Below are 25,396 nucleotides of genomic sequence, written 5' to 3' on the forward strand. Positions count from 1 at the left end.
CTTCTAGTAACAGTTGAAAGAATATTAGAAATATTATCAAATCCCCCTAAAACTTGCTTTTTAGACATAACTAAATGAATTTGCTGTAAGTAAAACATATGTACAGAAAACAAGAGGGAATGGATTTATTGGCAGTTCTTTCAGATGACTTTCAAGACTGTAACACCGCAGAGAAATAAAGTTACCCTAAATGTGTGCTAATGAAACTTCATGCCAACACTCACTATTGATGCTCTTTCTCTCCTCAAATTGATCCAACCAATCAAGAAAGAAAGAGAATTTTCAATGAAAACACAAAACCTATTCACTGAAATTCCCAAGCTAAACTGGGAATGCTGTAGACTCTATAGAATGAAAATGGTATTATGCTCATCGAATCCCACAGGGCAAGCCCTGCATTCCCTGATCAGTTTTGTCACACAGCTCCTCCTCTGCCTTCAGCTGCTCCTAACTTCTGTAACATTGCCACACCACCCCTCCCATTAGCATTAATCCCTGGAATTCCTTTATTTTTCCCCGAGATCAGACTCTGAGGAACATGAGTGAGACCTGGGTGATGAGGTGCACAGGAGGCAGGGGATGGTCACCTCTACAATACAACCAGAGGATTACTTCAGCTTGGGAAAAGCCTCCAAGATCATCAAGCCCAACCATTCCCCAGCTGTGCCAGGCCCACCTTGTCCACATTCCCGAGTGCCACATCCACACAGCTTTAAATCCCTCCAGGGATGGGCACTCCCCACCACTGCTCTGGGCAGCTGTGCCAGCGCTGGGCAACCCTTTCCATGAAGAAATTTTTCCCAATCTCCAATCTAAGCCTCCCCTGGAGCAAGGTGAGGTGATTTCCTGAGCCAGGGGTTGCTGTTCAGAGTCACCTACCTGTATGGGGCTCAATAGAGAAGTAAGGCTGTCCTTCCAGGATGCTATAAACCAGCTTGGCACTATTCCCATACACTGGATCATCTGCATCTGTAGCTGTTACTTTAGTAACAAAGGTGCCTAAATAGAAAGAATACACACAATTAATGTTTACACTCCCTGGAAATTTGCATATCTTATTCAAAAACTAATTTGAAACAAAAATTCATTTCCTTGTGAGCTGTATAACAATAATGAAAGAAGGAAAAATAACAGTAACAAAGTATTACTTGTGGAACAGAAACAAAACATTTTCCTTCAAGCTGGTATGTGCCAGCAGCCTGAATTTCAGGGTAAAATAAAAGCCATTTTTGTATCTGTATTATTTAAAGTTTCTTTGCAGAATGCATTTAAAGCTACCTGATAGAACTGTGCAGACTTCAAGCATTTGCAAAGGAATCACATCAAAGGGCTACAAAACACAAGGTTAATAATACAATATAATATTGGGCATTTAAGGCTTGCAAATTCACATTTGAAAAAAAACTTTGCTAAGTTACAGAGACCAGATAGAAAAACAATAATAAAAAGGGTTATTTTTTCTTCCCTTCGCTTGCAACCATGATAATGATTTGATGTGGCCACAGTGACGGAGTTGGGACAACAATGATTGTCTCTGAAATGAGTGTCTGCCACTCAGGGGGCCATTGTTCAGCCAGGGTTATAAATTCCATACTCTGACAAAAATAAATAGGAAAAAAAAAATAAGGAAATTACCCTTTTTATCTCTTAGACAACATAGCACTTGCATTGCTGTAAGAAGCAAAATGGAATGGAATTCAGTTGGTTGCATTAAGGTTGCTGCAGAGATGTTTTTTGGCTGACATAAAAGTATGATGGTGTTAACTAGGCTGACAATAAAGACAATATCTACAGAGGGAGAGAAAGCAAGAGCAGGAGAAAGGTCAAGGGCTGAATTATGTTCTGAAAGGAAAATAATGACAGCACCCACCAAAAATCCCCTTTTCTGGATATGCCAGTAAAAATAACCTCCTGTTCCTTCCCACCCTTGGTGTGCTGCTGAATCCTGATCCCATGGCCCTTCAGAACAGGAGTGGCAGAGCAAGGGGAAGGGAATCCCTTTGGCACATCTTCCTCTCTCCCTGTAAGGTTGTTATGGCTTGAGGCAATTTTGGGGGTTACAGTATGTGCTGTATTTAGAGGAATGTTTGCTTATTTAGATACAATTTGCATATGACCCAAGAGCTGCCATTTCCCTCTTTCCCACCTGGCGACTTAAACACCAGGGCAGGGTGTGGGGCTGCGGTTTGGGAGGGCAGGATTTGGGAGGATGGAGAACACCTCTCTCAGGGAGCACAAGTTCTGCATGGACCTAAGTTGTGGCAGGTTTGCTACATGGAAGTAGTGGAGTAATTTCCAGGGAAAGGAGCGTGGGTTGCTGAAGTATATCTCACTAGAGCTAAAAGAAAAAAGCCTTTGGCTTGGTCATTTATTTTTGGTGCAAATTTGCCCATTCTTATAGGGGAGAATATTAGCAAAGGGAGGCAGATCAGTGTGAGCTCCACCATGGCCCACCCAGAGGGAAAGCGTCCCCCCAGCATCTCTCCTGAGCTCAGCAGGGGCCAGAGGAGTCCTGCAGCTGGGGCACATCCCATGGAAAAGGAAGATTATGTCACATCTCTTTGACAGCTTGCTGAGCCTGTTTTATAAACATGCAAACTGTTCATGTTTTGAAGCTTAACTGTATTTGATGCTGAAAGGTGATCTTATACCTAACCTTTAACAGAACAGTTTTTATCCTGTCACTGGGCCTGAGAAATGGACTTTATCCTCAACTTGGTGGTGTGTTTGTAGGGAATTAACATCAGAAATTTATTGTCTGACCAGTGACAACCAGACACTAACAGACAACTCCTGAGAGCTCTGAGTGGAAATGATAAAGGGCACAGGTGACACATGTGGTGCCCAGCCCTGTGGCAAATTCAGCAGCCTCAGCCTGCAGGTGATACCCTCAGTGCCCTCCTTCACACACAGGAGAATATAAAGAGGAAGGGGGAAGCAGCCCTGGGGCACACTCAGAGGCCGTGGCACAGGCTGCAGAAAACAGGGAACAACGACAAGGAAGCTGCAGGAAGCTTGAGCTCGGATGTTGCAGGAAGAGGGACAAAAGACCCCTCTGTGGCTCGCCCACAGGAGTCACAGAGCACGAGAAGCTGTAGCTAATGGGATTGTCTCACATGTTTAAGTTCTGTTGGCTCGCCTTTGTAGCTCACACCCGTTACAAGGGCTCTGTTTTGCTGTTCCCACAGACAATAATCCCTCAGCCAAGCTGTACCTCCCCTCTCTGGAACTCAGGCTACAGCCCCACCATCCCAGCACATCCCAGCACGTCCCCACACTCCCTGCAGCCCAGTCCCGGGTGTGACACCAGCCATGAATGCAGGCTCAGAGCTTCCTTCAGCTGGAGTCAGGCTGAAGTAGCAGGTGATGTGCTCCTTTCTGTGGCTGCTGTCATAAAACTTGTGGTTTGTAATCTCCTAAGACAGAAGATGTTTGTGCAGAACACCATACAGTGGGACAGGGATGCAATAAGATAAGGCTCATCACAAAGTGAAAGTTTTAGTTAGAGTATTTCATCTAGACTGTTTCATTTTGTTTTCATTATATACTTTATACACAAAGGAAAATAAAGAAATAAAACTGTTGACTTCTTGGAGATTGTGTTTGATTTTCCTAGCTGGCTCTCATTTCAAAGGCCTTCAGAAATAATTACATTGCTTGTTTAGAAAGATTTGATATACAATTTCTATTCTTATCTTTCTTCACTTGAGAATTCCTGGAGACTTTCTATAGATATTTATTTCAAGATTCCCAAACTTGAATGGGTATGCTGATTCTTTGATAAGCACATTCTTTATCCTAAGTGTTCATTAGACATTAAAGTTGAATATACCCTAATAAAAAGCGTTACTCGTGTCTAACACTGCTTCCAATCCTGATGCTCAGCTATCAGGATTTTTCTCGTGTGATATAAAATAATTCAATCACTTATTGAGACCCTAAGTTCAGCTGAAGTTTATACATGTATTAAAAATACACGGGTGATATGTGTGCCAGTATTTCCAGTTAAAGTACACAAAAGGCAGGGGGAAAGGCATAATCTTATTTTTCTTTCTCTTACAGGTCACTTGAAGTGTGATTATAATCTCACCTAATAAAATTAATGAAGGGAATGGACAACTGAAATACTCTTCTGCCTCCTAGAAATCAATTTCTTCCCCAGCCTGTTTCTGTCTTTCAGCACTTCATTTCCGACCATCACACACACTTCTGAGGCCTGTCAAATCCAGTAATTTGCTCCCAACAATCTTGCTGATGAAAATTGTTTATGGAAGATGTGAGCAATCGTGAAACAGAAATTAAAGAAATAGCTTCCACTATTGAAATTAGTTAAGCTTTGGCACAGTTTAAATTTTATCACCTTTAATTCGATTTTTTTTTTTTTTTTTTTTAATGCCTTGAGTCAAATCTTCTGCAGGTGTGAAACACGCCACATTATGCTGTTCAGACTGGCAATAATCAGTATATTTAGGAGCAAACTCTGTCCCCTCTGCACCTGCAAGTGATGTTGCTAAGTCAGTGCTGCTCTGGTTCCCCTGCAATGTGCAGAGCTCACATGGAACAACCAATCCCACCCCCACAGGTGACAGAACCTGGGCACCAAAAGATTTGGAGAACTGAGTGAAAAATAATGCAGAAAGAAAGGAACTCACAGCCACCATGGCTCTTGTTTAGGCAACCTCCACGCCAGAACTCTCCAAGCTTTGGATTATCAATATTTAAGCAGGATTTTACTCCATTACAGACACTGCAGTTATAAACTACATGTACATAAATACTTTTTACTAGCATAATGTACTTAAAGTTTTAAAGCTAAAAATTTTGTGTTGAAAAAGTTGTAAGAATGCAGGGAAGGGCATTTATTAAGTAAATGCTCTTGGAAAAACAACATTCTGGGTTCTGCCCAGCAAATAAAACGCTAAGGTTTCTGTTTGTGTTTAACTTTGACTGCATTTGGCTTGTGTTTGTTTCTTTGTCAATGCTACAACAAACTCATTTAGCCAGGCACTATAAATTTGAAATGGTGCCATTTTTATAAGAAAGCCACTACTGTAGTCCAAGTCACTGTTGTCCTAATTACAATAATACTGCAGTTTTATATAATCTGGCCCAACAACATAGACACTGGTTTTTTTTCTTTACATACCTAATGTCGCCTTATGTAAACCAAACCTTTTTTTTTTTTCGGGAGATGAGGCAAATTTTAAGATGTTCTGTTAAAAAACTTTGTGTGTTTTTTCCTCAGGTACACTTTTGCAGTGATAATGACACTTAAATATGAATTTAACCACCATAAATATAGACTTCACAGAGATTCAACAGATTTTAATTAAAGAACACTTCTGATGTGCTTTAAACATTAGCCATTGTTGATTGTTTTACTCTGTCTTTACAGCAGGCCAGCAATCAGACACACAATTAACAACAGGAGTATTTTTATTTGGTTAGGTGAGGAAGCCTGTGTTTGCTGGCGAACTAAGATTCAAAACCATCATAAAAAATAAGATGTGTGTACTCAGCTAGTGCTTTTCTGTTGTTTTGGCTGTGTTTTCACGTGCAAGCCAGGGTACAGATTCTGCACATTAGTCAGAAAGAAAAATGCATATGCTGCCACAGGGAGCAGGAAAGCAAATTCTTTTGGTGTGGCAGTGAAATGTGCGTACTGGGAAAAGAAAAAAATCCAAAAAATCAAAAGTGAATGTTCTAGAGGAGGTAATGAATAGTTGGTGCCAGGAATTTACATGAATCCATATTCAATGAACAACCATTTTGCTGAAAGATTGCAATGGCTGGTAAAAATAAATAACATGACCATAATGAAACCTCGTGGAACCATGTTTTCTCATCTTCCCAGGGACTTTTGGGTTTGTCTGGTTTTTTTTTGCTTTTCTGATGCCCTTTTTGGTCTCACTCACCCTTTTTCTCCTAACCTTCCCAAATCTTGACAGGCTGAAATCTCCATTTCATTCCAAAGATCTGATTACCAACCTGACAGGACATTAGGAGAGTATTTGCATGGCAAAGCCTCACCATTATTTACCAACTCTTTTGTTTCCCTAAGAGGATCCCTGTGCTTCAAAACCTTCAGCTGGCTTTGGAGTTGGGCTGATGGAAGCCCTGCAGCCAGAGGTGGTCACACAAAGCATTGTTTGTACCCAGCAGGTCAGATAAGCATTCTTTCCAAAATGAAGCCTTTTCTTCACTGTCCTTCTTTGCTATAATCTCACAGGTAGCATGACAGTTGTTGTCATGGTAACAATTTTTTATTGAATAAAACTGCAATAATCTCATAAAAACCTGCATAACTTCTTGACATGTAAATTATTACTGCCTCAAAGCTGAAGGAACTTATTTATTTTTCATTGTTGTTCATTTTTTTAAATGCAAAAACATAGTTTTAAGCCTTATCATCCTGCATGATTGCATGAGACCATTTCTAAACACAAAATCTATGAATTAGAGGTTTCACTAAGCAAATAAAGGAAATGTATATGAAATAGGAATCTGTTTAAAGCACTCCAGAACTTTTTAACATATGCAAATTACCCATATAAAGTATCATTGCATATCTTGGTGCTCATGCAGATATATAAATACACACATAAATTGTGGGAATGTTGCTTGAGTGTTTAAGGGTTCTTTTGCAGATCATATGCTATTATTTCAACTCTACCTTCTGCACCTGCATTGGAATGTATTTTTATTATTATTAACAGCCACTTCATTGCCAAAGCTCTGGGAGCCCAGTGTGTGCATCAGATCTCACAGTGCAGGAAGGTTCTTTCCCCAAAGACTCCAAGAGCCAAGTACCAGGAAAGACAAATACAGACAGAAAGAGACAAGGAGGTTGTTGGACTTGATCCTTGTGGGTCCTTTCCAGCTCAGGAATTCCATGATTTCATGATTCTGTGCTGAGAGGATGTAAATAGCCCTGGGAAGGAATGCTTCCAGCACATGGTGGTGCTGCTGCCTGACCTACAGCGCTCACAGGACATCAGAACCACACAAAAATGTCAGGGACTGCTTTGGGAACAGATGACAGAGGGCTTGGGTGAGTCTTCCAGATCTTCCCACACTTAGAGGAAAGCATGTGAAAAAGAGAAAAATATCTGCTTTTTAAATATCTGCTTTTTAAATATCCATTGGACCCTTAATGAATGAAAAATTAATGAGGCAAGAGATGACACCTTAAGCAGAGGTAAACAGTAGAGATATGGGCCAGAACACTCCACTGAGGGAAAAATGGACAACTTGTGCTTGCCATGCTGGAGAAACAGGAATGCCAGCATGAATTCTACTGTATCTATGGCAGAATCCAATATGCAATTATTTCTAGAGGTAGAAATGAGAAAGAAAATTTGTGTATGTTACAGATGTAATACTGGTGTGTTGGTGATGAGAACCACATAAATACACAGATACAAGACTTCACTGAATCTTCTGCAAAGGCAAAAACAACAACAAAAGCTTCCTTGCAATGAGAAATTGTACAAGGAGGAATAGCTTCCCAAGGGAAATAACAGAATCCTCCTCACTGAGGAGTTCACTCTCTTGCACAGGATGCTGGATAATGTATTCTAAGGGAAAACCCTGGAAAGACAGGAAGATTAACTAATAGGGTAATTTGTCTTTCCCAGCTGTAATTTATTTGACTCTTAAGTAGTGAAATACTGTGATGCTGTCATGATCTTGTTTATGATGATTAAGGTAAGGAAGAAGGAAAAGAGGGTTATTCATACAACTCAGTTTTAGGCTCAGCTGGTTAAATTACACACCTAGCTGAACCAGCTGCCTGCTCTACCTGAGGGAGGAAGACAGAATCATCCTCTCCTGGAATCCTCCTTTCTTGGCTGACTGGAGAGGAACAGAAATTAAATTGGCCAGCTGATGTGAATGCCTAAATTTCAATCCTGTGACTCTTCTCTTTTGAGGATGTATTCAAAACAGGCCACCCCAGTCTCTGACTCCAGCCTTCCAGGAGCTGCAAGTGTGTAAAGCTGACACTCCACCAAACAGGACAAGGAGAAACCTTGCAAGAATTTTGGTTTTGTTTACATTAATTTCTCTCTATATCATAAAATCCTGGAATCACAGAACAATTTAGGTTGGAAAAGCCCTCCAAGGCCACGGAGTCCAAGCTGTGCCCCATCCCCACCTTGTCCCCAGCCCAGAGCTCTGAGTGCCACCTCCAGCCCTTCCTTGGACACCTCCAGGGATGGCCACTCCAAACCTCCCTGGGCAGCCCCTGCCAAGGCCTGAGCACCCTTTCCATGGGGAAATTCCTGCTGCTGTCCACCCTGAGCCTCCCCTGGAGCACCTTAAGGCCATTTCTTCTCATGTATACCTTTCTCAACACCTGTGTGCACTTACATACTCATACGGACACCTGTATACACTTTCTGAACTAAACTGCAACAGACACAGTTCATATTCTGTTTTTAATATTAAACATGAGTTACAAAGCATGACTTGCTTGTTTTGCCAGTTTGTTTTATGTAAGTAGTTCAATGTAATCTCACCGAAATGCACAGAAAAAGAGATTTTTCAGTACTTTACAGACCTATAGGAAATGGCAGATGCTGCCCTAAAGAATTGGTAATCTAAACCAAAAGTTTTAGCACCTGAAAATCTGGTTGAATGAAAGAATCTGGAAGAATCTAACGGCTTGGTCTATAATAAATTATGTAGCACCATGCAGGAAAATGCAAGAAGCTGTTTCCTGGTTCCACCAGTAAAATAATCCTTTCATACCTTTGATACACTAAGTGATGTTTAGCTCCATAAGCAGAAGAGGTATCCAGACTGTTTCTCCCAGACTGTTACATATTTCACAATGAAATTTTTGGAGTAGATGCTTTAGGAAGTTAATGAAACCTTTAAAGAATGTTAATGTCATGCAGTACATGTTTGAGTCCAAATCCCTGAGCGAACGCACAACCCACCGCATGTAATGCAACAGTGTTTGTGCAGATTGCTCATGTGCCGTTTTAAGGACGTTTTATCATGTGAGGGAAATGCGAAAAACATATTGTATGCAAATGTGTGACTGCAGAAGTATGAGAGGAGCTGGCTATGCCTGGAGAAAAAGGCTGTTTGTACATCCACAGAACGGAGCGAGCTGGCAGCCCCGCACCTCGCAGCTGTATAATGAGGGCTGGAGGAAGCGTGGCTGGGAAATCTAATCAACTGGATATTTTATCATTTTTTGTCTGCATAAACTAATTGTTTTGGAACTCTGATTGTGCCTTTTTAACATAACCTTTTGGAAGCAGAAATATTTTACAACAGAAATGCATATTCAGATTTAGGGATATGGATGGCTCCCCGGCAATTATCCTGGCTGATGTTACCTGGGTTTACCTGAGTGGATCTAACAAGAGGGGACACTGCCTTTTCAGTTTTAAGGCTGGCAGTTCTTTCTTGCTACAGCTTATGAGATGGTGCCATTAGAGAGCCTGCAGGTATTCCTTTACAAATTCCCCTGGGTGGCTGTTTGTTAGGATTAGTACACGGTTTGAAACATCACAGGCAACAGCAGAAGGGTAAAATGTATTTTATGTTTGGCTTAAAGAATTATGTTTTCCTTTCATGAGTTTTTTTTTTTTTTTTATTCTCCCTTTAGATATCACCCTTGCTATAGAATATTAATTGATATTTGTGAGAGAAGTGGGAAATAGCTCCTCTTCTGTTCAGGACTTTTTGAAAGACTGCTTGTCTCTAATCAATTGACTATTTCATCAGCATTCATTCTGCGAGGTCCCCAGGCAAAGGCAGTAAAATTGGATGATCACTGTACACTATATTATCAAGCAGAAAAAAAGGTACTGTAAGTCTTGTTGATGCCAGTGGAAGTTTCAGGTTATGCTCAGGTGTATTGTAAAAAAATATAAATAAATAATAAAGCAGCCTAGGCTGTTTACTGCAGAAATTCTTTCATTTATGACTTTGTGTGGTGAGAAGAGAAAGTGGCTGCTATCATTCTGCAGCTTTGATGCTCTGCTCACTTTGTTTGGGAGAGCGAAGCCTGGCATGCCAGCAACTGTAACCCAGGGTGCAAAAGCAGGGTCTGAAATATTGTCCCCTCAGGCCACTGGGGGCCAGCATGTGGCAGCAGAGCCCTTCTGGGCCCAGGGAAGGGGCACGGTTAATCAGCTGCCCAGCAGCTCCCAGGGCTGATTCCTGAGGATGCTGTGTTGACAGCAGCTCCACAGGCAGTTGCTGAGCTGTTTTCATGGAAAAACAAGAAGTATTGCAGATTCAGGACCTAAACAAAGACAGAGGTATCAGCTCAGGGCAGGGTGGGGAATGACCAGTGCCAGAGAAAAAAGTGGATTCTGAATTGCATCTCATTTTGCCAAATATCAAGTGTGTCCCTCAGAGAGATGTCTAACACAGGCCACTTAATGAAGAGTTTGAGTAGTGTTGGTCCCCAGCGTTCTAAAGCCAAGCCTTTGTGCTAGCAGGGGAATAGAAGTTACAGCAATCAAAGTTTCTGTGAAAATATTACCCCACTGAACTTAATTTTCTGACCTAGAACTTTCTACCCTGTGGTGAGACCTTCCCTACATTTCATGTGATTGAAAAAGGTGAGATTATTCTCCAGACCTGTTCTGTGGCATTTCACAGAGCATCAGTCTGGCAGGAACCTGTGCTGCTCTACTTCCTCTCCTCCCTCTGTTTTCCACTTAGGCATTATCCCTTGGCCAGAAAACGGGCTCATGTCTCCAGACAAGCTGCTTACAAAAATGAGATAACACAGTTTCAAAGCCTGCAAAATCAAGCCCTACCACTCTTTGAAACACGTTATTTTTCCTTCAAAATTTTACATTTTGGGAAATTGTGAGAAATCCATGCTGAGAATAGATTTAAACTTGTAACCAGAAGAGAATGCATCAGAAACCTGAGTCAGAGACTTATTTTCACACAGTCACAGAACACAAACACAATGACAAATTTGATATGTACAAATGGAAGCGACCACGAAGGACTTTAGAAGCAGAATATCTGCAAAAATAACAAGGTGTTTTTGGCTATGAGGCAAGAGGAAAAACCACAGTAGGACAGATTCTTGTAGGTACACAGGACATTCACCTGAGACTGCCAAAATTTCCTCTGCTCTGCCATCACATGATCAAAATGTGACAGCTGTGTCTGTCTGTCCTCATCCTGAAAGAGGAACATCATGGAAAGATGAATTTCTCCATCTGGAAGAACTCCATAAGGAACTGTGACTTCACTTCTGATCCCAGCAGATTTTTCCTGCAGAGTTTATCTTCACTATGTGTCATCTGCACAACTTTCCTTCGTGCCAAGGGAATGCACGTGTGCAAAAAATGCATGATTTGTGACAAATTGCTGCCAGTGAATGGAGAGGAAGAAAGGCAGTGTTTGTCTAAGAAACCAGCACACATCAATAGCTCCACACCTTGCACAGGTAAGTCAGGCCTTGCTCCTAAGGACCACTCAGTGACTTCAGAACCTCAATACTTAAGTATTTTCTGCCATTGGCACAAACTACTTGGAGCAATCCCACTGATTTTGGTAATTTTCTATTGTCAATCAAGCTTAGTACACTCAGGACAATAGAGATGGGGACAGCTAAAGCGTCAGCCTACAAACCCCTAAAGAATTTCACCATGGTCCTCAAGCTCATAATGATCACGTAAGAACAGTACAGAAAGATAATAACATTTTTGATCAGACCTCATGAGAAATGAAAGGCACAGAAATAGCAGCACATGCTCAGAACTGTTTTCTCAGGGCTCAACAGCCAGTCAGGTTAAGGAGCAGCCAGCCAGCCCTGGTGTTGGGTGTCCTGAGCCCTTCCTGAACGTTGTGCATGCCCATTTTAAACACGTGCTAACTCACCAAAGAAATCTCACATAAAACTCCTCGGTCCCACAGCTACTGAATGTGATTATGCACAAGAGGAACAAGTGGAGGAAGAAGATGACATGAAAATACAGGGTTTTTTTAACAGCTGGTACATTGTTGCCATATTTTACAACATCTGCTGGTTTTTCCCTCAGCTTTTGCACTGCCTTTGCATTTACCCTTTGGGCTAATTTGTACTTGACCCCAGTGCTGCAGTCCCTTTAGTCCACAATTTTGTGACAAACTATCATTGATTTAACAGTCATGCTCAGTGCCTTAAAAATCAATGATAAAGACCCCAGCAAGACAGTGCGGTTGATCTTGATAACATTTCAGGTCAGGTTTTTATCACAACTTTCTAATTTGTCAAGTTATTTTATCACTATTCATGTCAAACGTTGCATGATTTCATATGCAGCAGGTTTTGTCCTTTTGCAAACAACTTGTAAGTGGAAGAGAATGAATGTCTTTGGGAGAACTGGAAAGAAAGCTGCACTATGTACAGTGTGCTCCTAATACACCTGGCTGGACTAAAGAACTCTGCCCTACTTTTGAAAGAAAAAAAAAAAAAAGATAGAAACTCTTATCTGCAGTGGTGTAATCAAGGGCAAGCCTTGATTCAAGGGAACACATTCCTAAGTAGATGTACTTGTGCCAAAACTGAAAATTGATATTCTGACTCAACTGAAAGCCTAAACCCTTTCCAGTAAAGACCTTTCATGGAGGCATTTAAGGACAAAAATATTATTCTAAGCTTTTTCATATTGTTAACTGTCTTCAAGTGGCGAAGGCAAAAGCATTTCTTAGAGCAATGTCAGACTGAATTCCACTGCGTGTACCTTATTAATTTTTTTGTGACTGTCAGGAGAAGCCTTAATATTTGCAGATTATTAAAGTTTGTCTGTTTACCTTAATTCAGGCAAACTATGAGAGAATTCTCTTCCCTTATGTCTTTTGTTCTTTTTCCATCTGTGTCCTTTTTTATTTCACCAACACGTTTGTCACTCTGCTTCAGTCGTCTCCTGTCTTTCAACATGACACTCGCTGTCTAAACACTCCTGGCTGTACTGAGAGCGAAATCAAGAGATTTCACTCCTCATTCCTGTCCTGAAAAAAGGGATCCTAAAACTCTGCTTCAGGAGACAATATCTACTTTGGCTCCCATTACCACCTCTGCACATGTTTTGGGGAATTCATGAATCTGTGTGTAGCTGAGAAGGCAACACAGAAACAGAATATACTCAAGGGAGGGTGTGGGGTTTTTTCCCCCCTTTTCTTTCTTCCTATTTTTTCTTTTTTCTTTAAATAAGCTACAGAACTGGTTCCAATTACCCTTATGGATCTTCCAAGCTTGCTCATTCATTTACATAATATTCTATCTTCACTGCAGGCATAGATACAGAGTTCAGAGACAAATGGGGAGGGAAAAAAATAGAGTTTAGGGGTTCTTCCTCCCAGAAGCACCGACAAATCGGGTTTTTTTTATTTTTTACGGTTTTAACTGAGTTTCTACCCCAGTGTGCCCTTTTATGTTTTAAAGTGATTAAGCAAGATTTACAGAAAAATTAAATTATTTCCTATTTGTGAAATGTAATACTTGGTATAACGAAGTAATTTCACAGATTTCACTTTTTGATCTTTGATTATTTAAGAAAATTAATATCATAATTAAAAGATTAAAGTGCACCATTTCAGCAAAGAACATATTCTCCATATACACTATTAGCTTTCACAAGCAAAATCATCATTTTTGGAGTTGGGGAACAGGGCTTACTGTGGTAGATTATGCAGGAATTACAGTTTAAAAAAAATCCAATTTAGTTCTCAAAACTTTTTTTTTTTTTTTTTTTTTCTGGAATGTGCTGGGTCTCCTTGCTCACAGAGAGAAATAAATGATTTCAGAATAACTGAACAGAGTGACGCGGTCGGCACCGAGCGCGTGTGGGAGTGTGCTCTGCAGAGACAGCTGAGAAGTGAGCAGCACTCCTCCCAGAGAGAGCTCCGGGTAATACTGATCCTCTTTGCACCAGGCAGTGGGAGGAGAGCCATGCAAATCCTTTTGTTTTAGTAGGGAAGCAGGATTTTCCAGAGAGCACCAGAACACAGAGTAAGAACCAAGCAGGGGACGCCGTGGCCGTGTGCAGCTCTCGTACGCTGGCACACACACACACAGCCCCACATGTGCTGGCACACATTGCAGCTAGGGACAGAATCCCAGAACTGCCACGGAAAGGACAGTAAAGATCATCCAGTGCCACCCCTGCCATGGACAGGGACACCTTCCACTGTCCCAGGCTGCTCCAAGCCCCAATGTCCAGCCTGGCCTTGGGCACTGCCAGGGATCCAGGGGCAGCCCCAGCTGCTCTGGGCACCCTGTGCCAGGGCCTGCCCACCCTCCCAGGGAACAATTCCTTCCTAATCTCTAATCTAACCCTACTCTTGTCAGTTTGAAGCCAGTTTTCATATCCCCATAGTTTATCATTCCAGTTCTAGATAGTCAGAACAACCCCTGACATTCCTATAATATATCTCTTCTAGCCAGGAACATAAGACCAGGTCTAAGGTACCTATTAGAGAAACTGCATTGTGTTAGAACCTTAGAACAATGGAAGGTTAAAGCCTTCATCTGTATTTCATGCACTGCCTTCCCCAGAGGCCCAAAAATAAAATGCCTTGTACTGCATCCTCATTATATAAGAACTATATATAGAGAGCATAGGAGTTCGTCTTCTGTTTCAGAACAGAAAATTGATATAAGCGTTTTGAGGAAAGAAAAGGTTCAGCAGAACTTTGTTTTATCCTGAGTAAGAACACTGCCTAGTAATGCCTGTGTTGTACAAGTGTCAAGGCTGAAATTGGCAGTGGGTGGAGATCTCTTTAAGGGAATTAAGTAAGTGGATAATGGAAGTGAAATACTCTTAGTGGCGGGAAAATAATAAAAATTCCTTAAACTCTGAAAGGGAGAGTCTTCCTATAAACATCATAGAGGAATTAAAGTAATTTTATGAAAGCTAAAAAAAACTTCAAGAAATCTAAAATAATTTACAGTGAGTCCTTTCCTTCAGCTTTTGATGTTGTTACCTGTGGGTCAAGAGAGGAAAGCAGACGGAAATAGTAACAGAAGCATTAGTGAAGGGTAACACTCTTATCTTCCACTTTCCAGCCTTGACATTTGGTTCCATCAGAGATTAAGACACAGACTCCACTGCCTCTGCTGCAGAGACTTTACACTGATTCATGTCCCATGTAATGCAATCAGGACCATTCTCTGAGTTCTGAAGCAACAGCAGAGAAATAGGTTTTGTTTCTCAACAAAAGAGCAGGAGTGCACATTTGTGCTTCTGTAGAGCAACAGCTTGGAAATATGCACCTATAGGAATGTCATGTGAAACACGTGGAAGGGCCAGGGATCCTAAGGGATGGATGTGCAAAACTCAGAGCTAATGTAATAAACCTCAGGCCTCTCAGGTGATTTATTGCAAATCTCTACCTATATTTGTGTTAGAAAAAACTGCCTTTGGACAAAACTCTTCCATGCAACCTAAGAATACATAACAGTGTGGAACTGTGTCCTTTCAGAGGCAGGTCAGTGAGGAACTGTTTCTCTTTTTCCAACACACTTGGGGAACAGGTGAAACATCTTCCTCCAGGACCCAGCCCCTTTTAGTATTCCCTAAACTATATCCAGCCATTGGACATTTCTACTACAATCCTCTATAATAAAGTTTTCCCAGATGAAGTTTTAACTTATAATTCATCTCTCATGACCTTTCTTCACATTTTTCCTTCTTCTTTCACCCTTTTTCAATTGTTTTGCTTTCCCTCTCTTTTGTTAATATTTTATCTTTTAATTCTCTTTTATTTCCTTCCTCTCATTCATTTACCATCTTTTAAACCTCATGTTAACAATTTACTAGATTTTTATTCATCTGATGTCCTGACTAGTTTCCAGTTAAAGTTTTCAGTTTGGGGTTTGTTTTTTTTTTTTCTCCTCTCTACAGTGAATACTGCTTGGATAGGGGCCATGTCTTTATTACAGATTATAAATATACACAGATATAAATTATTTTTATAGTAGGCTTTGTGATCAGAAACCATCTTTTCTTTTCTTGCGTATATCTTTATTTTTTTTTTTCCTAGAATACTACATAAACCCCATTCACAAAAGAAATAACAGCATTCAGTTTTCCTTTCTCCTTCTCCCACACAGGGTTTTTTTTGTTTGTTTGTTTTGTTCTGTTTTTTTTTTTATTCTCACTTTTTATTTAATTGAGTCATTTGCTCACCTAGAGCTTGGCTGAAATATCTTCTGAAGGCACGTCCATATTATGTTTGTGCCGATGCATAATTAGAAGTAACTCAACACATAAAAGCTGTGTTTTAGTAAAAGAGCTGAAATGAAGGCTTGAAAATTCACATATCAGTTTCGGCACAAGCAATTCAATGCAATCAAGATATGAAAATCTGCTGGAGAAGAGTTGATTTAAAAAAGCGAAGCCTCAGGTATGGCCATGCAGTCAGTGCATCACACCTGTATCTGACAATGACTCGGTGTAGCTCACTGTGCTGTGAGCCAGAGGATGGTTCTGGCTCCTCACATTCCTCCTCTTTTTAGCTAAGTAAGAGTGGTGTTTTTGAAACTTTGTGATAGGACGCTGCTTTATTTCACAAAGTGCCTTGGCACTCCTTCAATTACCTTGCTTTGACAGATGTAGACAAATCTCTGAAAAGCACATTATCCTCGACCTAACACTAAAATGCTTTAGAATTTCCTTTGCATTTCATGGCTAGATTTTGATGCTTTTGCTTATGCTGAATTCTTCTATTGCCCTGAAATGGATTCCCTTGGTTTGGTGGGTTTGCTTCCCTTTGGCTTCAGTGACAGTGGAAGGTGAGCTGCACTCAGTGTGTGCCATGGGGAGTGAGGCCCTGGGTGTGTCAATATCTGCCTCTGAGAGGACATTCACTTGCACACACAAACCAAGGGACAAACTATGCAGAAAAGATTCTAATATATTAATCCATGAGGAAACAGATTCACGCTAATCTGACAAAATGAATAAATATAAGTAAAATATATTAAGAAGATTATGTTCTTCTCCTTTCTTTTTTCTGCTTTCACACAGTTAATTTCCCTTTTCACCATCTTTTTCCACAGCTTTCTCTGCTTTTCTCTTCCATCATCCATGCAAATCCTGTGGCTAATTAGTTAAGTCCACTCTAGAGCCTAACCATCAATTCCCAGACACAGCATCTTTCATTTCAATGTTTTTGCCTGATTACAACTGCACTTTGAGGAAAAGAAACAAGTATGTATCAATGCCCTGCAAGTGTAGGAAAACACACAAACAGATAATTAAACATCAACAAAGTATCAATAGGATTAGAGCATCATGCTGGGACAAATCTTGATAAATCCTTCTCAATAACAATACTCTAACTGCAGTGTCAGAAGGGAAATATAAATTTAGCCCATTAAAGTGTTGTTGGACAAAGAAAGACACATTAATACAGCTGTTAGTCATTTTCTTACTGCTGAGGGACTCGACTATTGTGCTGCAGATGAAAGCTTCGGCCAAGAAAAGATTTGAAAATATGCAAATGAATGCTAACAACATAATAAACACCTTATTATTCATCACCAACTCAACAGCCTCCTGGCATGGCCAAAGCTGCGAGCAGTCAGAGTCTGGGATGCTCAGACACACGTACCTACAACAGACATTTCGGGCACCGTGGCGTGGTAGGGGCCCTCTACAAACTCCGGGGCGTTGTCATTGATGTCCTGAACCTTGATGATGAATTCTGAGGGGGGCTCCAGGGGCTGGTTCGTGTCCCTGTCCACTGCCTGGGCTGTGAGGGTGTACTCAGCCTTCTCCTCCCGGTCCAGCCTTTTCATGGCATGGATGTCCCCAGTCTTGTCATTGATCACAAAGATGGTTCCAGCTCCATCTCCCGACAGAATATACTTGATTTTGCTGCTGCCAGGGTCCAGGTCTGTGTGCAACTAAAAGGGGGGGGAAAAAAAAAAAAGTGCATTTTAAAGACAAAAAACGTACACACAGAATTTTGGGGTTTTTTTGCTTTGGTCTAACTACACATTTTCTCAAGTTGTTCCTTTGTACTTCAATCCCAGCACCGGTGATCCATAGCTCAGCTTGAATACACATGGAGAGCAGGGATTTATGCACACTAATCAAAAATGAATGCAATCACAGGCATAATTAGACTTTCTATTTAAAAAGCAGCTGTTATATATATTTTAAATCTCCATTCTAAAATGTAAATGCCTTCAGAACCATTATCAGCCAAAATGAACAAGTACAAAATGTCCTTAACCTATTAGATCAAAGGGTGAGGGAAGGGTTAACAATAACATATGTTTAAATCTAACTTCCTATTTTTTGTTATTACTTTCAGCTTATTTCCAGGTGATTGGAAATGGTTGAACACTGGCATCTATGGAATCTTGTTACAGACAGCAGTCACAGAAATTCAGAACTCTATCATAACTCAGATCTTCGCAGAACTTAAAAGGTTCTAAGATCTTTATTCTAAAAGTATGTGCCCTGGAAGAAGGATCCTTGCACACATCTTCTCATTCTCTTCTAAGTCCCATCAGAATAAAAAGAAAAAAAAAATGTACTTAATTTGTATTTAGCTCTTCAAAAAACAAGACAGGATTATAATCATATGAAGCAGTATAAGAAGGAGAGGTTTTTTATTTTGATTTTTTTATTAATTAAAACTGTAGACAAAGGACTTTCATTGATTTTTTGCAGGCTCAGAGCCAAATACTGAATATCAGATTATCTCCAATATTTTTTAAGTTGTGAAGGTGAGAGTGTGAATTGGTTGGACCATATGTATCACTGTCAACACATTCAAAATTACAGGATAAGAACTTGAATACACAGTAATAGTAGTTTAAGTTCTGTTTACTATTAGGTCTAACACACTCAATATGATCAATAAGAAGTGAGTAACGTTATTAAAAATGTAACTTGCATGTGTTATTATTTATCTCTGCCTCACGAAAGATAGTCTGAAGGAAATGTGTACAACTTGCTTAGGCTGCAACGTGAGTTACAACCAATACTGGAAGACTTTTTCCTGTTTGCTCATTTTGTGCAGACAGCTCAACAGAAGTTGTTGCTGGTTATGCATTTTACTCTTCAATTGATAGCAGGGGTTGCCAGGGCCAGGCAGCAGCATCATTTAATATAAGAGCTTGCATTAGGATATTAAAATAGGTGTGGAAAAAAGCCTTGTAACACCAGCTACAGCCAAACCACAGGGAGATTCTGATGTCACAAGTGGCTCTGCAGGTTCTTCTGTCCATAATTGGTCACAAACAGTTCTATCTACAACCCATCTGTTGAGGCATTCAGCTGTTGAAGAGCTCAGGAAACCCAAACCTCGGTGTTTTGCAGTGAGAACAGTGGACAGCAGCAGCCAGGGCTGATTTCCCTGTTGATGTGGTTTGTTACAGATACAAAATCCTGGCCACCAGTGCATTCCCTGCTCTGCAATAATGGCAGAACTCCCACGAACCACACGAGGTGTAAACTCATCCTCTGTGTTTTGCTGGGCAGCATTTTATTACACCACCATTGTTTTAACAACTTTTTCAGAGCACTTTAGCTGTGAATATGTATGACTCAATCCAGTTCCCTCTTCCTACCCAGCCCACAGGAACGTACACAGAGATGTCAAGCGACAGCTGAGTCCCTTTTCCAAAAGTTCAATCTGGTTTTCTTTTTGCACCTGCCATCAGCTCCTGCTTGAGAACAATCAGCCTCGTTTACTCAGCTGCTGCCCTCTCCTCTTGGTTGGTATCACAGTTTTGCCTGCTCAGAAAGTTAACACAACTCTTTTTTGCCTTTAAGATTATTGTCCTTACAACCCTTATTTTCAGGGCCCCAGAGCCTGTAAAGATCAATCCAGAATCTGTTTGTGTTTTAAACAGATTGTTTATGACTTAAGCATCTGTTTGTTCCCTGAATAAAATCTATATGGCATTAAGATTGCATATGAAGCTTTTGGCAGCATTTTCAGAGCTGAGTGGCAGTGATGTAATATCACAGCATTGTCTGGACACCCACAGCTCAGCAAAGGAACTGGGAACATCTCAGCTCACCCAGCTACACAACAAAACGCTAGAATCTGATTTTTAAAGAATAAACCAGATATCCCACACAGACATTTGAGAAGGCTCAAAGATTCTCCAAGTTGCTATCTGCTAATAAGTAGGAGAGGCTGTCTGTATAATCTCAGGTTTTACCCATAATATCCAACAGCAGATATGGTTCATAAATCAGTTCTGGTAGATATTAATGCAGAGCTATAAAACCTCTGCAGTTCTAGTGAGACACCAACAGTTAAAATGATAAAAATGTCTATGATTGCCATTAATCGTTCCCTCTAAGAAGTTAAATTCCATTGTATCAATAGCAAGAATTGCTATATGCTATTCAAATATTGTTATTTGACACACTATAAAATGAAGGGCTAAACATTAAACAAAATAGTAGAGCTATGAGTATTTTATAATATTAAAGGTGAAAATAAGTCTGATGAGTGGAAGATCAGTTTTTTAACCAAAGATTTATAGTGACAAAAATTAGTTTGTTGTTGTTGCTGTTCTTTAATAAAAAAGAAGACATAAACGTGGCATTTACTACAATCAATGGGGAGCACCCGGACTGACTTAAATAATTAAAACATTTTTTCTAGGTTTTGAAGTCCTTACACTCTAATATCAAAATATTATAAGAAATGACCTATGGAAGAGCCACTTCTTCAAAATCATTTTATTGTTTAGATTTAAGATTAAGTCATCATCACCTACGACAAAGTTATATCACAGTCTGAAGTTTTAAGTCAGACAGCACAGCATTTTTCCCAAGTAATATTTCCTCTCTTCTACCAGACGTGAATGATAATTTACTGCAAGAGTCAAGCTTCAGCAAGCAGTGTTCGTGTGAAGGGTAAAGATCATTAAACACGTAATTATATAGGATCTAGGTGAATGATAGAAGGGCATAATGACTATGAGAAATGAATAGTGCTTTCTGCTCAAAAAGCCTCACAAATGTGGATATGAAACTGCTTTCCATGTCTGCAACTTTATTTGTTACACCTATGCTTGAAAGCTGACCTCTTCTTTCTCACAGCAACATCCAGATGCAACAGGAATTTCTGTTTAAAACAGAAAATGTCTGTACCTGCCCCAATGTCCCACTGCTAGAGAGCACCCCAAAAGAAACAGACAAGCACATTTACTGGAGGACCTCATCATGTTCAGAGAGAGGCAAAATCACTTCCATTATGTGAGATTCAGTTCATTAGACTTCAAAGGAAGTGAAATCTTCTTCCTCCATCACTGCCCTGCCTATAAATTCAAACACCTCTCTCCCTTAAAGCAGCAGATACAAGTCCATCACCCAGTTCATGCCTGGATTTATGGTGACAGGAGGGATTTTGGACCATCTCCTATTTTTAATGGCGATGCAGACGCCCTGTATTAATACCTTACTAATGGCTCCCACATAGCCTCAGTACAGATCATTTTTTTCCTAAAAATTAACTTCATTCCAAATGAACCCTCAGACTAGAGCAATTTCTAGTCTTTATTAATTCCTTTGCTATTCTATCTGATAATGCAGATGGTAATCGATGAAGCCAGGATTCACAGGAACAGCACACACACAGGGTGCTGCCGCAAAATCAACAGTATTTTCACTAATAACCAATGCACATCTAAAAGTACTGCCAACACACTATCCAAGGGTATAACATACATTTATAACCTCCCATGTATATATATTGCAAACATGTATAATTTAAATCCATGCCAGAGAAACTGCAGAGATGAAACTTATTCCAAGAGCCTCTATATTCTGCAGATGCAAAGGTGCTATTCTGCAGTAAAACTCCAGCAGTGTGGGGCTGTTATTAAATTTTCCTATTCCATAACTCTTTGTTCAGCATATTTTAAACAAGGTTTTCTTAGCAACTACTAGGCTCCAAACTACATTTGCAGCCAGGATTTAATGTATGGACAAAGGCTGGGAGCGAGGTTGGTGAAGCTCCTTTGCAATTCTGAGCAGATTTACAAGTGTCCTCTGCAGATGGCAGCTGTCTCACCTGCTCTCACTCAGCTACCTGGCAAACCCATGGCAGGCAAAACAACAGGTTGCTCAGCACAAAGAGCTCCATGTGTTCACTATCAGGAAAGTGCATAATGCACTTGGGGCTGGGCCATGCCCAGATGAGCAGAAAGCTGTTGGTTTTCTTCTGAGGGAGGATTGGGCACTTCCAGCCCTCTCTGGGGTGTGGGGCTGATGCACAGCTTTATACAGACCAGCCCATAATAGATCCATCATCAATGAGAGGATTTGTAATCCCCACTCCCTTGTATCAGTAAAAAAGCATAAATATAGAGATAATTCACACTGGGGGGGGGGGAGAATCTACATATTATGAAAATGCTCCTGGACATTTTTAATTAAGGCAAGAGAAGGCGGCATTATGCAGTCAAGTTTTTATTTGAGTTTGTTAGAAAGTAATTAATTCATCCTCATGTAATTACAAGAGAATTACCCCGTACTTGTTTCAAGGGAAAAGGAATCATCTGCCCTTAAAACTTCATTTTAAAATTTGCATCATCCTTCTCCATCCTAACTCTGAAATCTTTCCTTTTAAGGGTGCCTCGCTGATTTTCACCTGATATTACACAGACACAAGCACAACACACCAGCACTGTCCTAATGCTTCAGGTTCTTCTTCTATTTTTTACCTTTGCCTTGTAATAAAATTCCTCATTTATGAGGCAGACCCCATTTAATGGACTTTGAGATGGAATTTTCGGCTTTTTATGACTCTTTTCTGAAACTGCTGGGTTCTAAGAAGCTCTCAGTCATTCTGTGAAAGTATGGAAGGGTTTTAGTGACTTTTACAATCATTTTATATATATATCAATGCTTTCAAAAACTGTAATGCACCTTATTCTTCAGGTGTTTCTTTCTGTATGTGGCTTTGCAGGGGTGTTTTTTTTCCTAAAAATATGAACCTCTTTAGGAGTTACAGAATGGTTTTTTGTGTATTGTTGATGTGCTCTAACACATCATGGACAATGAGCATGTTTATTGTTGACCCATGGTTTAAAGAGTCATTCCTAATTAAACTATTATAAATAGATTTGATTCACTTGCACACAACACAGAATTAATAAAGTGAATTTAATTTCAATTTAATAGAATCTTTCATTTTCTCCATGGATAGTCTGATCCCATCTTTAGTAATGGGAATTATAATTGCACAGTGGGGAAGAGGAGAATCAAATATTCTGCATTATTATTCAGGGTCATGACAAAATGGGGCACTGAGTTGATGCTCTTGACATGATGTCAGTCCTTGGAACACTTTCAGAAGGGAAACAGACATGTCCATGGATGACAAAGGTTCTGCTTAAGATCCAAGAATCATGTAAGTTGAAGCCTCTGGAGTAAGTGTCAAAAAACATTACTGCTCACACTTCTCAGCTGCAGTTTCATAACCAGATTCAAAGGGAATTAAAGCAATAACATCCCTAACAATTTCATTAAAGAGTGTAATCTCTGCTTTTGTCTGCCTCAGTTTCCTACCATGTCATTTGAGTATCTTTGATTCCAGATGGCTTCTTTTTATGTTTCTGTTTATTCTTTGCTACTGTTTTTTTATTCTATTTGATTTCCTAATTTTGTCTCTGTTTATGTTCATGCTGCAACTGTGCACACACAGCTTTTCATTGCTTACCTTTTGGTATCATCCCACAGTACACTGGAGTGAACTGCTGTTTGAAAACTGCAGACAAGCCTGGCTTCTAACAGTCAGGTTATTTTAATCCACTGATTATGACCAGCTGATGCAAGGAAAGAGCTTAGGAACCTGCCCGAATCTTGATCTAGATCCTTCCTGGTCACAGTGCCATTGGCCCTTTTTTATCATGTATTGCCTTCCTCACCAGGCTGAATGAACAATCTTTAATTTAATCTATTTTTGTTTAATGTCTTGGGAGAAGAAAATATAGCTATACTTGTTTTTACAGATGGGAGGAACAGAGGGAGAGATAAACCCACATTCAGTCTCACAAAGATTCATATTAGGAAAAAACATCCAGACCGTGGGACTACTCAAGCCATTCTTAGACAGCTCTATGAATTTATCTCCAGTTAATCTCGATATGAATTTGTAATTAGAATTTTTACATATTTCTTGTTGTGTTCCCCCTGCCAGGGGAACTTCCTGAGAAGAAGGAAACCACATCCCCAAAGCCTTCCCCAACTCCAGAACCCCACCTACATCCCCAGTGGTTGTGATGGGAACAAGGACGAGGTGCTTTGTTTCCACCCAAACCCCGCTCTCAGGTTAATTTTTCCTGCACATATTTCTTACATACCTTGCTGCTTCTGAGTCCTTATGTTAAGCCAGATGATAGCTAAAGCTTTTCGCTTTCCTAGCTCTGGCCTTGGCCCTTTCCATTTGGGAATACCATCTGTCTTCCCTTCTGTCCTGAGAACACCACCACCGCACCTGACCCGCGTCCCACCGCAGCTTGGCCTGACGCCTCCGTCCCTTGCTTTCCTCAGCTCTTTAACGCCCAAGCGTCCTGTGTCAAGTGGCCTCAGATGGCTGGCACCTTTTTGTAGCTGGCTCTCTGCCCAGCTGGGAGTTCATGCAACTATTTCTGAACCCAGACTGCTGTTCCTTTCCCCTGTTCCAGCAGACACCGCTCCTGGAAGCAGCTCTGGATTTTTTTAACCCAACTGTTCCTGACACTTGGAAGCATGAGATGAAGTTGTGTCACACTGCCAAAGAGGAATCCTTTCCCATCTCATTCGCTTCCCTATTATTTCATCTACAGCGCACAGTGGCTCTCCACAGGAGATCTGAGAGCTGGGCATAGAGATCCTCAAAAATTGCATGCAGCTTTAGTCTTGTAAAACAAGCTTTAGTCTTGTTTAATCTCTTTTGTGTCTTTATGGGGGGAAAAAAGTATCTGTCATCTCCCACTGTTTGGGGTCAAGCTCTTACATTAACAATTCCAGTGCTTCAGGCATTATAATTAACAGTGCCTCTTCCTGCACTTGTCACTCTCTTCCCAACTCAGTGAAAGAGAAGCAAAGCCATTTACTCCCTCCTCCAGCTTGTCAGTCTTGGACACAAACTATGCTCTTGTTTTTGCTACCTGTAAGGCTTGTGAAGCCTCCAGGAATGACTTCAGAGGGCTCTTCCCTTTGGGCTGTCAACTTCACTGCCAGCAGAGGCTGACTTGATGCTCCATCCTCAATATAGACAAAACATGAGGATGGCTGTTAAAAACCATGAGCTATATGAATCCCCACTGCACAGGCTAACCAGAAGTTCAGCAGTTCCTGTATCCCAAATCCTACTCTGTTGTTCATTTAATCATCATCACCTTATTCACTGTGTCCTGAGCTTTTCTGCTGTGTTGTTTGAGCTGTATTTTAACTTTTCT

The 25,396-nt window shown here is 40.5% G+C and overlaps 1 protein-coding gene across 1 annotated transcript in view; it reads right to left on the reverse strand.

Moving 5' to 3' along the window:
• The window catches only part of CDH8 (cadherin 8), a 153,900-nt gene that overhangs the window by 78,781 nt on the left and 49,723 nt on the right, over window positions 1-25,396 (reverse strand). The window contains exons 4-5 of the mRNA XM_042027639.1: window positions 17,587-17,881; window positions 880-999 (exon numbers count right to left, since the gene is read on the reverse strand). Coding sequence (XP_041883573.1) covers window positions 880-999; window positions 17,587-17,881 — 415 coding nt within the window. The remainder of the gene's footprint in view (window positions 1-879; window positions 1,000-17,586; window positions 17,882-25,396) is intronic.

The sequence above is a fragment of the Corvus kubaryi genome, unplaced genomic scaffold (genome assembly GCF_017639235.1).
Source record: "Corvus kubaryi isolate FWS band 111438036 unplaced genomic scaffold, C.kubaryi_AGA036_p1.0 37300, whole genome shotgun sequence".
Lineage (NCBI taxonomy): Eukaryota > Metazoa > Chordata > Aves > Passeriformes > Corvidae > Corvus > Corvus kubaryi.